General features: G+C 41.7%; 1 protein-coding gene across 3 annotated transcripts in view; it reads left to right on the plus strand.

Annotated features, from left to right (window-relative positions):
- Nucleotides 1-16365, plus strand: part of LOC140211259 (inter-alpha-trypsin inhibitor heavy chain H3-like) — a 129121-nt gene that overhangs the window by 19201 nt on the left and 93555 nt on the right. For all 3 annotated transcript variants that reach the window (XM_072280935.1, XM_072280936.1, XM_072280937.1), the window contains exons 5-10: nt 3072-3234; nt 3341-3451; nt 3537-3665; nt 3753-3869; nt 9545-9713; nt 11261-11386. In XM_072280935.1, coding sequence (XP_072137036.1) covers nt 3072-3234; nt 3341-3451; nt 3537-3665; nt 3753-3869; nt 9545-9713; nt 11261-11386 — 815 coding nt within the window. The remainder of the gene's footprint in view (nt 1-3071; nt 3235-3340; nt 3452-3536; nt 3666-3752; nt 3870-9544; nt 9714-11260; nt 11387-16365) is intronic.

Genomic DNA, 16365 nt, shown 5'->3' on the forward strand with positions numbered 1-16365 from the left:
TGGAAGACTGGAAAATTGCAAATGTCACTCCACTCTTCAAGATGGGAAAGAGGCAGGAGAAAGGAAATTATAGGCCAATTAGTCTGACCTCAGTGGTTGGGAAAATGTTGGAGTCGATTTTTAAAGATGAGGTCTCAAGATTCCTGGAGGCACATGATAAGATAGGCCATTGTCAGCATGGTTTCCTCAAGGAAAAATCCTGCTTGATAAATCTGTTGGAATTCTTTGAAGAAATAGCAAGCAGGATAGACAAAGATGAATCAGTTGACGTTGCATACTTGGATTTTCAGAAGGCCTTTGACAAGGTGCCAAACGTGAAGCTGCTTAACAAGCTGAGTCCATGGTACTACAGGAAAGGTTCTCATATGGATAAGTCAGTGGCTAATTGGCAGGAGGCAAATATATATAGGGAGCTTTTTCTGGCTGGCTGCCAGTGACTAGTGGTGTTCCAGAGGTGTCTTTGTTGGGAGCAATTCTTTTTATGTTACATGTCCATGATTTGGAGGATGGAATTGATGATTTTGTTGTAAAGTTTGATGATGATATGAAGATAGTTAGAGGGGCAGGCTGTTTTGAGGAAGTAGAGAGATACAGAAGGACCTAGACAGATTAGGAGAATGGGCAAAGAAATGCCAGGTGGAATACAGTCTTGGGAAGTGTATGGTCATACACTTTAGTAGAAGAAATGAAAGGTTTGGCTATTTTCTAAATGGAGAGAAAATACAAAAAGCTGAGGTGCAAAGGGACTTGGAAGTCCTTATGCAGGATTTCCTAAAGGTTAATTTGCGGGTTGAGTCTGTGATGAGGAAGGCAAATCCAATGTTATTCTTCATTTCAAGAGGACTAGAAGGTAAAGGCAAGGATGTAATGTTGAGACTTTGTAAGACACTGGTGCAGCCTCTCTTGGAGTATTGTTAGCAGTATTTGGCCCCTTATCTTAGAAAGGATGTGCTGAAACTGAAGAGGGTTCAAAAGAGGTTCATGAAGATGATTCCAGCATTAAATGACTTGTCACATGAAGAGTGTCTGATGGCACTGAGCCTCTACTCACTGCAATCCAGAAGAATGAGGGGTGGCCTCTTTGAAACCTATTGAATGATGAAAGACCTCGATAGAGTGGATGTGGAGAGAATGTTTTGTATGGTGGGAGAGTCTAAGACCAGAGGACACAGCCTCAGAATAGAGGGGTGTCCTTTTAGAACAGAAATGAGGAGGAATTTATTTAGCCAGAGAGTGATGAATCTGTGGAATTATTTGTCACAGGCAGCTGTGGAGGCCAAGTCTTTATGTATATCTAGAGCAGATTCTTGATTGGTCAGGGCATGAAGGGTTACGGGAGGAAGGCAGGAGATTGGGGCTGAGAGTAACATTGGATCAGCCATGATGAAATGATAGAGCAGACTTGATGGACCAAATGGCCTAATTCTGCTCCTACATCTTATGGTTTTATGGTCTTCTAATTCACTTTAGGATGTTGGCACCTGAAAAGCCTAACATTTGTAGTTTGTCCCTAATTGCCCTTGAGATGGTGACGTTGTTTCATCTTCTTGAACTACTGTGGTCTTTTAACTGGAGATACTCCCATAATGTTGTTGGGTAGATTTCTGCTATTTAGGGCAATCATGATAAAGGGATGGCAATACATGTCCAAAGATGGCATGCAGCTTGGGGAGGAGTCTACATTTGGTGCCCTTGTTGGCAGTTGAGATCTTGGGTTTGGGGACATCTAAGGACTTTGTGTGAAAAGGGTAATGGTTGCAGAGATGCTATCCAATGCAGATGCTTTCCCTTTTAAAAACAGTGAAAATTACATTCCAATGCACAGTACCCCATAATAGATTGGATATTCATTCTGAATCTGGCTCAGCTGAGGCTAGGAAATTGTCAAATTGGCTTCAGAGTATATGTGAAAGGATTGAGTTGAGAGGCGAGAGTAGAATGGAGATGGGAAGAAATGAATTCCATGAGAAACCATTGTCTGAGAGAATGTGTCTACCTGGACAGTCTGCTTGTGTACCACAAAGAGGACTTCATATTTGGGAAGCTGCAATGTTGAGGGCTGTGGTAGGGAGAACATGTCCACTGAGAAGTCATCAATGAGCAGCAGTCCAGCTTCCGTGAAGTGAAGGTCAGATCAACAAATTCCAAGGCCACTGCTGCCTTTATCAGAAAGTTTAATGATAACTTAATATCTAAACAGCTGCATGCACCAAAGAGGATAAGTTAGGGTGAGTCAGAGAACTGGATATTTTGAGATAGTCAATGTCAACATCATGAATAAAGCTAAAGAAGGTAAGAAGTTGGTACAAGGATCCAGTTTGCTCAGAAATTTTAGCACCAACATAGCATGATAACAGCTTCCTAACCTAACTCAAACATCTTTTGTAATGTGGGAGGAAACCAGAGCACCCAGAGGAAACTCCAGCTATCACTGAGAGAACATAAACTTCTTACAGACGGCAGTGGGAATTGAACCCGATCTTACAGCTGACACTGTAAAGTGTTAGTCTAACCACTATGCTATTGCACTATTAACTTCTGATTGTGGGTCTTTCCTTTGGACGTTCCCTTTCTAGGTGGAATGCATTCATTTAATCTACACTGAATGTTTGCTTCAGCTGCCTCATTTTAAATATTATTTAAAAGGTGCCCATCTTGTTTTCCATTGGCAGTTGCTTGGGATCGAGGATGACTTGCTTCCACACTGATTTCAAAGGTGACTTAATAAGTTCAGTATTGGAACATTGGGCTCTTCCACCAATGGGACAAAAAATAGCTGCGACTGGACACGGCTGATACTAGTTTGGGAAGTGATGTACTCCTTCCACTACTTAGCAAGGGCTTCTTTATGCTTCTGATGCATGGCTTCTTCTTGTCCAGTGGCTCCCAGGAGCTGGCGAGGATGTTGCACATCCTCAAGGAAATTTTGAGCACATCTTTTTCCCTGTCTGCCTTGCAATCTCATCACGTGAAAGTGTGAAGATAACAAATGATAGGAAATCAAGAGAACAAGGCCATCCACTACTGAGCATGTAGCACTTATGGTCTGCTCTTTGCTTTGATTCCCAAAGGAAATCAGGAAGAAAAACAGAAAGGTTTGAAGTGTCAGTAAATATTGGACCAACCAAAAAAGTCACATTTGAACTGATTTATGAAGAACTATTGAAACGTAACCTGGGAAAATATGAAATGAACATCCAAGTGAAACCCAAGCAGCTCGTTAATCACTTCCAGGTACATTTGCAAAGTGTACTCGCACTTGTCTAATATTATAGTTTTGACTGGCTGTGATTTTCTCAGTTTATGATGAATAGGTTTCACTTTGCATTCTTGTCTGCAGATTGACGTGCATATTTTTGAACCACAAGGCATTTCCTTTGTGGATGTTGATTCCAATTTCCTAATAAATAATCTGACTTCTCTCGTGGAGAAGACTGTGAGAGGAACAAAGGTACAGAACAATGAGCATTTTGTTTTTGGTTTATTGTAGAGACCAGGGCAATACAAAATTAATACTGATCCGTTTTTTCATTCAGGCACACGTCTCCTTCAAACCAACACTTGAGCAACAGCGCAAGTGCCCCTATTGTCAGGACACAGTTCTGGATGGAAACTTCATCATACGTTATGACGTCAATAGAGATCTGTCTGCCGGCAGCATTCAGGTAACTGAAAAACAGTTTTAAAGTTAAAACCTGTGATGACTCTGATGACTTATTCTGATAATACTGGATTTTATATATTTTTTTCAGATTGTTAATGGATATTTTGTACACCATTTTGCTCCTGCTGAATTAACCAGGATTCCAAAGAATGTTGTATTTGTGATAGACCACAGTGGATCCATGTCAGGAACTAAAATGCAACAGGTAAGAGTTGGTTGGGGTGAGGAAGATGGTTTGGAATCGCAATGATATTCCTTATCTTAATTCCGGGACATATACAACCTGCACCTAAAATACTGACTCGCTTTATTAGTTTTACACATATTCACCATTAGCAGATGGAAGGAGTAGGAGCAGAGTAATGATAAGAAAGTGTTGGTGGACTGAGGAGGGGTGTGAGATGACAAGCTAGTAATACCAGGTAGGGGAGGGGAACAGGGAGATTGTTTCATTCACCTGCCACTTAGAGCCAGGTAAAAGGAGGAGAAACAGATGGAGATAAGTGGACCATGGGTAGTGGGGAGTATGAAGATAGGAGTCAGCTGCTGAAGAGAGAGAAGCAGGAACTCAAAGTGCCTACAGTGCTGGATTAGGATTAATAAAGGAGACCATTAGGGGAGAGTTGACGGCAATTAGAAGCAGAAGCAGATGGATGAAGAGGAAAGCTGCACGTGAAGTGGATGAAGAGGATGGGGAAAGGGATGAAAATGGTGAATGGCTGGGGTTCTGTGTGAAAAGGAACTGAAATGGGGGGGGGGGGGGGGGACAAAGGAGAATTGGAAGGAAAGGTGTGGGGGGGCAAATAAAGCCAGTTACCAAAAGTGGAAAATTCCGTATTCATGACATTGAGTTGTCGAGCATAAGATCCTATTCATCCAGTTTGTGTTAGACTTCATTCTGGTAACAGAAAATGTTTTCCCCTTTTTCCTCTTTCTTTTAGTCTGCCTATGTTAGATATTGTAGCAACTGGCTAAGATTGAGTGACATTTAAGCTGTAACTAGGAAGTCCTTATTCACACAGCAAACCTCCAGGCAACAGAGAGTGCAGGAGAATTTCAGAGAGTCCCATTCTCCCGATGCAACGATTTACACTTATTTAACACAAAGATAGCAGTAAATGATTCACAAACAAGACGAAATCTACAGATGCTGGAAAACCAAGCAACACACATGAAATGCTGGAGGAACTCAGCAGGCCAGGCAGCATCCATGGAAAAGAGAACAGACAAGATTTCAGGCCGAGACTGAAATGTCGACTGTACCCTTTTCCATTGTGCCCAGCCTGATGAGTTCCTCCTACATTTTGAATAAATGATTTACTATTAATTGTTTTAAATATGCACTTAACTTAAACATTTGGACTATAGCCAGGTAACTTTATAGAATTAGGTACAGTATAAACAATGGCAGCACTTACCAACTACAAAACCTCCTTGTATATTCGATACTGGTGCTTGTTCCAAAAGCCTCCGTCAGAACTCCAGACACACAAAATATACCCCTTTTGTTTCAGTGTTGAATGGTCACCAGAAGATTAAGTGACAAGAGAGATCTATCTTGAACCATGCCTTAATACACCTTCAATATTATGCTAATAGCAGGAACATTCATTTTGTCCCACACCCACATGATTGGCTTCACTAGCCACAGGCTATCAACTGGATATTAAACAACAGGCAGGTTTTATTTCCTGAAGACAGGTTCACATAATGGTTAATACAGAATTATGCTATCCATAATTTCATAACCACAGAATGATCCCTAATAACTGTTTCCTCAATACACTCTTTGAGTATATTTCAAGTTATAATTATAGTGCAAGTTCAATTCAAGTTATTTGGCGAAAATTACTGATGCATGTTCTTTTTCATTGGGTGCTGTCTGTGACTCCTATCACCTATTATAAGACCATAAGTCACCGGAGCAGAAATAGGAATAGGCCATTTAACCCGCAGGAGCCATGTATCTATTTTCTATCAGTCAGTCTCTAATGTATTTTGTGTTGCCATAGTTCAGTTTTGGTCTAGTTAGAGCCAGAGGGGCAGCTGGAATGATTTTTTTTGTTGATCGTTAATGCTAATGCAATTCTTAACATTACCACTGGATTGTTATTATAATGTTATTAGACCGCTTATTTTGTTAAATTGCTAGTTTTAGTTTTGTTAGTTTTTTATCGCTACAAGATTGTTTGTCTTTGCTGATTTCTTAATAAAGGATCAAATGTACTTCTTGGAACTTTGGAACTTCATTACGGTGGATAGTGTATTATACAGTGTCAACTTCCACACCCCACCCACCCCACCCTTCTGTGTCTCTAAGCGGTTTGGCTTGTTTTCAAATAACCTCTACACAACCCATTGAGTCTGCTACGACATTTAGTCATAGCAGATTTATTTTCCTTCTCAACCCCATTTTCCTGCCTTCTCCCCAAAATCTTTCACACCCTTTCTAATTAAATATCGATCAACCCCTGCTTTAACATACTCGGTGACACAGCTGTCTGTGGCAATTCACCACAGATTCGCAATTGTCTGGCTAAAGAAATTCCTCATCATCTCTGTTCTAAAGGGACATCATTCTGTTCTCATGGAGTCATAGAGCACTACGAAACAGAGACAGGCCTTTGGCCCACTTAGTCCATGACAACCTACTATTCTGCCAAGAACTATCGACCTGACTTGCATCATTCCAAAGGGGGGGGGGGGGAAGGGAACATCGACTCAGACCATGAGAGGCCTGCGTCAGGCATTTTCATGCCTTACAAGGCACAGACTGGAATTCTGTGTGGGGCGCCACTCCTCGCACAGACTAGAGCAATGTGTGATTAAGTGCCTTGCTCAAGGAAACAAACACGCTGCCACAGCTGAGGCTCGAACTAGCAACCTTGAGATCACTAGACGAACGCCTTAACCTCTTGGCCACGTGCCCAACACAACGTCGATGTTCCCCTATCCAAACCTTTCTTAAATGATGAAATCGAACCTGCATCCACCATTCCTGCTGGCATCTCATTCCACACTTACACCGCCCTCTAGGTGAAGACATTCATCCTCATGATCCCTTAAACATTTCACCTTTCATCATTAACCCATGACCCCTAGCTGTCATCTCGCCCAACTTCAGTGTAAAAAGCCTGTTTGCATTTACTGTACCTATACCCCTCATAGTTTTGTATACCTCTATCAAATTTCCTCTCATTCTCCTACGCTTCAGAGAATTAAGTCCCAATCTTTTCAAACTTTACCGATAACTCAGGTCCTCAAGTTATAGCAGCAACCCTGTAAATGTTCTCTGTACTCTTTCAATCTTATTTTCCTCTGGTCCTCAAAACTCCCACTATTGGAAATATCCTCTCCACATCCACACTACTTAGGCCTTTCAATATTTGGTTGGTTTTAAGGAACTTTTCCTCTCATTCTTCTAAACTCTGGTCAATACAGGCCCAGAGCCGTTAAATGCTCCTCATACCTTTCATTCCCAGCACTATTCTCGTATTTACTCAGGAAATGGATACAAGTCTATAGAAGTGAGGCAAAGCTGCAAGGTCATGGACAGTATGCAGACTACAGAGGAGGAGGTTTTTCTGTCTTGAGGCAAATAAGGGTGGATAAATCCCTAGGGTCTGTCAGGGTGTTCCCTCTGACCCTGCGGGAAGCAAGTGGAGAAATTGCAGGGCACAGCAGAGATACTGAAATCATTCTTAACAACAGGTGAGGTACCAGAGGATTGGAGGATAGCTAATATTGTTCCGCTGTTTAAGAAAAAGCTCTAAAAATAATCCAGGAAGTGGTGAGCCTGTTATTGGCAGGTATTCTAGCAGACTGGACAGATGAAAATGGACTGATTAGGGATAGCCAGCATGGCTTTGTGCATGGTAGGTCATGTTTTTCAAGGAAGTTGCTAGGAAAATTGATGAAGGCAAGGCAGTGGATGCTCTCGACATGAACTTTAGCAAGGCTTTTGTCAAGATCCCACAAGGGAGGTTGGTCAAGAAGGTTCAGTTGCTTGATATTCAAGATGAGGTAGTAAATTGGATTAGAAATTGTCTTTGTAGGAGAAGCCAGAGAGTGATATTAGATGGTTGCCTCTCTGACTGGAGGCTTGTGACGAGTGGTGTGCCACAGGGATCGGTAATCGGTCCTTTGTTGTTTGTCATCTATATCAATGGATGATAATGTGGTTAACTGGATCAGCAAATTTGCGAATGACACCAAGATTGGGGGGTGTAGAGGACAGCGAGGAAGACTATCAGAACTTGCAGCAGGATCTGGACCAGCTAGAAAACTAGGCTGAAAAATGGCAGATAGAATTTAATACAGCCAAGTGCGAGGTGTTGCATTTGGTAGGACTGACCAGGGTAGGTCTTACACAGTGAATGGTAGGGCACTGAAGAGTGCGGTGGAACAAAGGGATCTGGGAATACAGGTCCATAACTGAAAGTGGTGTCACAAGTGGATATATCATAAAGAAAACCTTTGGATCATTGGCCTTCATATATCAAATATATCACTGAGGACAAGAGATGGGATGTTATGTTGAATCTGTATAAGATGTTAGTGAGGCCTAATTTGGAGTATTGTGAGCAGTTTTGGTCACTGGCCTACAGGAAAGATATAAATAAGGCTGAAAGAGTACCGAGAAAATTTGCAAGGACGTTGTTGCGTCTGGAGGACCTAACTTATAAGGGAAGATTAAATAGGTTAGGACTTTATTCCTTGGAATGTAGAAGATTGAGAGGATATGTGATAGAGGTATACAAAATTATAAGGGGTATATATACGGTAAATGCAGGCAGGCTTTTTCCACCAGGGTTGCATGGGACGACAACTAGAGGTCATGGGTTAAGGGTAAAAGGTGAAAAGTTTAAGGGGAACATGAGGGGAAACTTCATTCTGAGAGTCATGGGAGTGTGGAATTAAGCTGGCAGTGCAAGGGGTGCTTGTGGGCTTGATTTCAATGTTAAGAGATAGGTACATGGATGGTTTGGGTATGCAGGGCTATAGTCTAGGTGCAGGTCAATGCGAATAGGCAGTTGAAGTGGTTTGGTACAGGCATGATGGGCCAAAGGGGCTGTTTCTATGCTGTACTTTTCAATGACTCTACGATTCTAAACCTCCTCTGGATCCTCTATAATCCTTTCTTAGATATGAAGCCCAGAGCTCAGAATACTCCAAGTGTGGTCTGACCAATGCTTTATAAAGTCTCAGCATTACATCCTTGCTTTTGCATCCTCTCAAAATGAATGTTAACACTGCATTTGAGTTCCTTAGTACAGGTGCAACATGCAAGTTAACCTCTAGGGAATCCTGGTCTAGGACTCGCAAGTCCCTTTGCACCTCTTATTTCTGAAAGTAGTCTACACCTTTATTCCTTATACCACAGTGCATGACCATACACTTCCCTGCACTGTAATCCATCTGCCACTTCTTTGCTCATTCTGCAAACCTGTCCAAATCCTTCTGCAGACTCCCTGCTCCCTCAGCACCACTATGACAAGGCTGTTTGTGAAGAGACAGGGTGTCTATCATATTCCATCTTCTTCAGCTTATGTCACTTCCTCCTATCACATCCCTGCTGCTTACATCATTTCCACTCTCCGCACTCCCTCACCTGGATGCACCTGTCACCTGCCAGCTCTAGCTCCAAGCCATCCCTCCACTTCTTTATACTCGCTAAGTCCTCTCTTTCTTACCAGTTCTGAAGAAGGGTCTCGACACGAAATATTGACTATCCATTTCCATCTTTGGATGCTGTTTGACCCATTGAACTCCTCCAGTTACATTGGGTGTTGCCTAAAACATAGAATGTATCAGTTACTATGGTTGTTAAAATTAAAGGTCAGAAGTTATAATTACAAACCATTATGTTATCTCTTTCAGACAAATGAAGCACTTCTAAAGATACTGGATGACATGGCTGAAATAGATCATTTTGCCATTATTATATTTGATCATTCTTATGAAACATGGAGGAATTCCCTGTTTCAAGCAAGTCAAGAAAACGTGGCCGCAGCAAAAATGTACGTGCAAACAATTATGGCCCATGGAGGTAATAATCATGGTTTTTGTCAATTAATTTCAAAATGAGTTGAGGGGAAAAGGAAATGCTGCAAAATATTTATTTCTCAAAGTCAATCCCCCACTTTATCTATGAATTTATGTTCTATAAGTCAGGACTGAAACAAAAACGGGCAAATGACCTTTTTCATCAATAATCCTGTTTTCACACAAAATCAGGCTAACGCAGATTACAGTAAAATAGACGGTGATGTTGGAAACAGTAAAAATGGTTATCTTAATTTACAGGGAGATCTTGACCAGTTAGGTTTAGGGTAAAGGAATGGCAAGTGAACGTTAATTTGGATAAGTCCGAGGTTGTATTTTGGAAGACAGATGAGGGTAGGGCTTTCACAGTGAATGGCAAGGCGCTGGGAGTGTTGTAGAACAGAAGGACCAAGTCACTTTTCTCTGAAAGTGACACTGCAGGTGGTGGTGAAGAAGCCTTTTAGCATGCTAGCCTTCATCAGGCAAGGCATGGAGTATGATAGTTAGGATGCTATGTTGCGTCTGTACAAGAGTTTGGTGAAACCGCATTTGGAATATTGTGTCCAGGTTTGGTCACTCTGTTATAGGAAGGAGTGTGGGGAGAGTTTTTGAGGATATTGCTGAGACTTGAGGAACTGTGTTGTGGAGAGCGGTTGAGCAACTGAGCAGATTTTTCACTGGAGTGTAAGAGAATGAGGGGTGATCTTGTAGAGATGTATAGACTCACGCAGGTCATCAGTGCACACGGTCTTTGGGAAACCAAGAACCAGAGAGCATGGGCTTATAGTGGGAGTGAAAAACTTAACATCAACCTGAAGGACACCTTTTCTCCCAGAGAGTGGTCAGTTAATGGATGAGCTTCCAGAAGAAGTGGTTAAGGCAGGTACATCAACCACATTTAAAAGGTTTTTGTGGATAGGAAAGGTTTAGAGGGATGTGGGCCAAATGCAGCCAATTAAGACTAACTTAACTCCGTAACTTAAAAAAAATAGTTCCTTTGAATGAAGCACAGACCCAGAATTTCTTAATTGTCCCTTGGGAGCTGGGAATTTTAAAGGATTCATTCTCAGGCCCCTGAGATTGACTCCATCGGAGTTGTTTTTCACTCATTTGCTGTGTACTCATGGATCAGGAAATTCTGCCCTGAGGAAATGGAATCTTATACCTTGGAAGATATTACATGTTGTCAGCTGTTGTTCCCTCCATATAGTTTATAAAGGCAAGTAATTCTTCAGATGCTGAAAATCCACAGCAACAAGCAAAATGCTGGGGGAACTCAACCGGTCAGGCAGCGTCCATGGAGAGGAATGAAAAATCAGTGTTTCAGGCTGAGACCCTTCAACAGGAGTCTTGGACCAAAACGTCAACAACTTATCCCCTCCACAGATGCTGCCTGACCTGCTGAGTCCTTCCAGCAGTTTCTGGGTGCTGCTTCATATCATTTAGTTGCCTGAATTGTATCTTGGTAACATGAGGGAAACAAATAAATTTCTACCCCAAACTGCAAAAGCTTAAAAAGCAAAAATAAGATACCGTAGTTTTATATTGCAGGAACAAACATAAACGATCCCATGCTGGAGGCAGTCAGACTTCTGGACAGGGCTCATCAGAAAAAGCAGCTGCCTGAGAGAAGCGTCTCCATGATTATTTTGTTAACTGATGGGGATCCAAATACTGGTAAGTAAAATAAATGCATTCTACTTCTACCCTGGGCAGGTCTGTTTACATATAGAAAAGTCCAAGCCTGGAATGCAACTAAGATGGAGATTCCCTAAAGCTAGTATTAATTGAAACATAAAAGTAGAAATAAAATCTCTTTCATTCCAGAAATTACCAAACTAGATTCAGGATTATGTAAAACATTCACCAGGATACATTATCAGAATCAAAATCAGGTTTATTATCACTGGCATGTGACGTGAAATTTGTTAACTTAGCAGCAGCAGTTCAATGCAATACATAATCTAGCAGAGAGAGAGAGAGAAAAAAAATAACATAAAACAATAATAAATAAACAAGTAAATCAATTATGTATAATGAATAGATTTTCTTTAATGCGCGAAAACAGAAATACTGTATATTAAAAAAAGTGAGGTAGTGCCCAAAGCTTCAACGTCCATTTAGGAATCGGATGGCAGAGGGGAAGAAGCTGTTCCTGAATTGTTGAGTGTGTGCCTTCAGGCTTCTGTATCTCCTACCTGATGGTAACAGTGAGAAAAGGGCATGCCCTGGGTGCTGGATGTCCTTAATAATTGCCGCTGCCTTTCTGAGACACTGCTCCCTAAAGATGTCCTGGGTACTTTGTAGACTAGTACCCAAGATGGAGCTGACTAGATTCACAACCTTCTGCAGCTTCTTTCAGTCCTGTGCAGTAGCCCCTCCATACCAGACAGTGATGCAGTCTGTCAGAATGCTCTCCATGGTACAACCATAGAAGTTTTTGAGTGTATTTGTTGACATTGCAAATCTCTTCAAACTCCTAATAAAGTATAGCTGCTGCCTTGCCTTCTTTATAACTGCATTGATATGTTGGGACTAGGTTAGATCCTCAGAGATCTTGACACCAAGGAACTTGAAATTGCTCACTCTCTCCACTTCTGATCCCTCTATGAGGATTGGTATGTGTTCCTTCGTCTTACCCTTCCTGAAGTCCAGAATCAGCTCTTTCATCTTACTGATGTTGAGTGCCAGGTTGTTGCTGTGGCACCACTCCATTAGTTGGCATATGCTAACGTTTTATTGAAATTAAATCACATTTCCTGAGTTCCATTTGACAAGCGTGGTATCCCGGAATGCAATACTCTATATTGACTGAAACTTAGTTTTCAAGTTCAACCATAAATGAATATAGCCAAGTGAAGCAACGTTCCCCTGGGGCCAAGGTACAAAATGTCATGCACATATCACAAATAGCTCATTTGGTTATGATTTCAGAAAAACATACAGACACAAAGAAAACAAATAATATAGCCCAAGTGCCTGAGTGACATGACTGTAGATTGTTTGTTCTTCCACTGCTTAACGGCTGCAGGGAAGCACAAGCGAACACGAGGAGACAGCACGATAACAACGATAAAAACAAAGCAACACACACAAAATGCTGGTGGAACTCAACCGGTCAGGCAGCATCTATGGAGATGAATAGACAGTCCATGTTTTGGGCTGAGACCCTTCACTACACATTTACAGAGCACCATTTATGGTCTCAAGATGTCCCAAGATGATTTAGGACCAGTTATCACCAATGATGATCTAAGTCAGGAGTAGAGTAGGAGCACTGGGCCGTGCAGGTCCTGCCGCTGTTCACCAACATGATTTGATTGTAACTTCAGCTCCACATGGCTCTCCGCTCACAATAACTTTGACCCCCTAGTGATAGTAACTTTCACTTCTAGCTTGTCACCCCCGCTTTAAAGCCCTCAACTAATCTCCTTCCACCTCCCTTGAACAAAGAGTTCCTAAGATTTTGTCTTTATGAGAAAAAGAAAGTTACTTTATCTGTCTTAAATGGGTGACCCCTCATTTTTAAACAGTGACCTCCAGTTCTAGGTTCTCACAGTGGGAAATATCCCCTACTCATTCACCCTGTTAAGACACATCAAGTCTTATGTTTTGTTCAAGTCACCTTCTGCTCTTCTAAACTCCATAGGATAAAAGCTTAGCTTTAAAACATAGAAATTTGCAGCACATTACAGGCCCTGTACCATTATTAACATTAACATTAATTATTAAGAAATGTAGTTGATATTTCAATGATTTTTAACATAAATTTTTTATCGGGGATCTTTCTGAAGTCCATGAATTTCATACAGCTTAATGCTTGCAATCAGGCACAGAATGAACAATGACAATGCTGCAGCCAAATGTCATGTCCTCTGAAATGTTCCACCATGCTGTTTTTAATCAAACTGGCAGCAAAGCAATCAGTCAGTAATAAAGGGCAGTGTGATGAAAGGGTTGGACACCCCTGTACACACCGGCTGCCGCTGGGATCCCAGTAACAGTACAGGCAAGTGGCTTCATCAGGCTTCCCCTCAGAAATGGGTGGCCGGTAATGTTGGTAGAAAACAGGCCTGATTCCATCGTCAGCAGATCAGATATGAGTGAAAAAAAAACAGGGCTAAATCCTCTTTTGAAAGAGGTGTCTCTTCCTCCTTTCCTCAGACTACTAACATTAGGAAATGATCTTTAAAGTGCCATCCCACAATAAAATCTGCATTATTCCATCCACCGGACTGTTGTATGCAAAGGATGGGGCAACAGTATATTTTCCTCACCTCATTTGAGGGTAGGGCAAACAGAGGAAAGTACAAATCAGCAAATGGCTGCCTCCTTCTACAAAAGGCACTGAATGAATGAGTTCAAAGTTCAAAGTAAATTTATTATCTAAGTACATATATGTCACCATATACAACCCCGAGGTTCATTTTCTTGTGGGCAATCACAGTAAATACGAGAAACAATAGAATCAATGAAAAACCACACAACCAGGATGGACAAACATCAAATGCACAAAAAAACCCAACAAACTGCAAATAAAAAAAGAAAAAGGAAATAATGATAATACTACTAACAATAATAATACGTAACTAACCAATTAATACTGAGAACATGAGATGACGCGTCCTTGAAAGTGAATCCATTGGTTGTGGGACCAGTTCAGTGATGGGCGAGTGAAGTTATCCCCTCTGGTTCAAGAACCTGACAGCTGAGGGGTAATAACTGTTCCTGAACCTGGTGGTGTGGGTCCTGAGGTTCCTGTACCTCCTTCCTGATGGTAGCAGCAAGAAGAGAGCGTCACCTGGGTGGTGGAGTTCTTGACAATGGATGCAATTTTCGTGTGACAGCACTTCGTGCAGATGTTCTCTATGGCAGGGAAGTCTTCTCCTGTAATGGACTGGGCAATATCATGGAAATATAGAAAACGTACAGTACAATACAGGCCCTTCGGCCCACCATGCTGTGCCGAACATGTACTTTAGAAATTATCTCGGGTTACACATAGCCCTCTATTTTCCTAAGCTCCAGGAGTCTCTTAAAAGACCCTATCATATCCACCTCCACCACCGTCGCCGGCAGCCCATTCCACAAACTCACCACTCTCTGCATAAAAAACTTATCCCTGACATCCCCTCTGTACCTGTTTCCAAGCACCTTAAAACTGCCCTCTCGTGTTAGCCATTTCAGCCCTGGGAAAGAGCCTCTGACTATCCAAACGATCACCTACTTTTTATAGACTTTTCCATTCAAGGCTGTTGGTATTTCCATGCGGGGCTGTAATGCAACCATTCAATATACTCTCCACCACACATCTATACAAGCTTGTATAAGTATTTCCATACCAGGCTGTAATGCAACCAGTCGATATACTCTCCACCACACATCCATACAAGTTTGTAAAAGTTTTAGATGATATGGCAAATCTTTGAATCCTCTCCACTTCAGATCCCCTGAGGAGAACTGGCTCATGTGCCTCCGCCTTGCTCTTCATCAGCTCCTCGGTCTTGCTGACACTGAGTGAAAAGATGGGGTTGTGGCACCACTCAAATAGACTTTCAATCTCCCTCCAATATGCTGATTTGTCACCACCTTTGATTTGGCCTATGTCAGTGGTGTCATCAGCAAACTGAAAAATGGCATTGGAGCTGTGCTTACCCTCATGGTCATAAGTATAAAGCGAGTGGAACACAGTCTTGTTGGTGTTCCTGTGCTGATGGAGATAGTGGAGGAGATGATGTTGCCAATCGGAACTGATTGGGGTCTGCAAGTGAGGAGAATAAGGATCTGTTTGTGCAGGAAGGTATTCAGGCTGAGGTCTGAAGATTATTGATTCTTTCTGAGGGGATGATGTGATTGAATGTCGAGCTATAATAAAACCAGAAGATATAGGAGCAGAGTTAGGCCATTCAACCCATCGAGTCTGCTGCACCATTTCACTTTGACTGATTTATTATCCATCTCAATCCCATTCTCTTTGCTTCTCCCTGTAAACCTTGAAGCTCTTACTTATCAAGAACCGATTAACCTCGACTTTAAATATACCCAATAACTTGGCTTCCACAGCCACCTGTGGCAATGAATTCCACAGATTCACCACCCTCTAGCTAAAGAAATTCCAACCCATCTCTGTTCGAAAAAGATTTCCTTCTATTCTGAGGCTGTGCCCTCTGGTCGAAGACTTCCTGACTATCGGAAACATCCTTTCCACGTCCACTCTATTTAGGCCTTTCAATTTTCAATAGGCTGCTAAATGCTGAAGTTCTGGGAGTCTGCACCACAGCCAGGTTCTCCATTCAGCTGTGAATGCCAAGTTGCATTGACCAAACGTTCCCATTTTGCTGACAAAGTTTTGTTTGTTACTCCCACAACACAGCAAAAAACAGAGAAGAGAAAACTTGGAGATGCAGAAAATCCAAGCATCACACACAAAATGCTGGAAGAACTCAACAGGCTAGGCAGAATCTATGGAAAAGAGTACAGTTGACATTTCAGGTCGAGACCCTTCAGAGAAGTGTCATAGTCATACTTTATTGATCCTGGGGGAAATTAGTTTTCGTTACAGTTGCACCATAAATAATAAATAGTAATAGAACCATAAATAGTTAAATAGTAAAATATAAATAATGCCAGTAAATTATGAAATAAGTCCAGGACCA

The sequence above is a fragment of the Mobula birostris genome, chromosome 16, assembly GCF_030028105.1.
Source record: "Mobula birostris isolate sMobBir1 chromosome 16, sMobBir1.hap1, whole genome shotgun sequence".
NCBI classification, from domain to species: Eukaryota; Metazoa; Chordata; class Chondrichthyes; order Myliobatiformes; family Myliobatidae; genus Mobula; species Mobula birostris.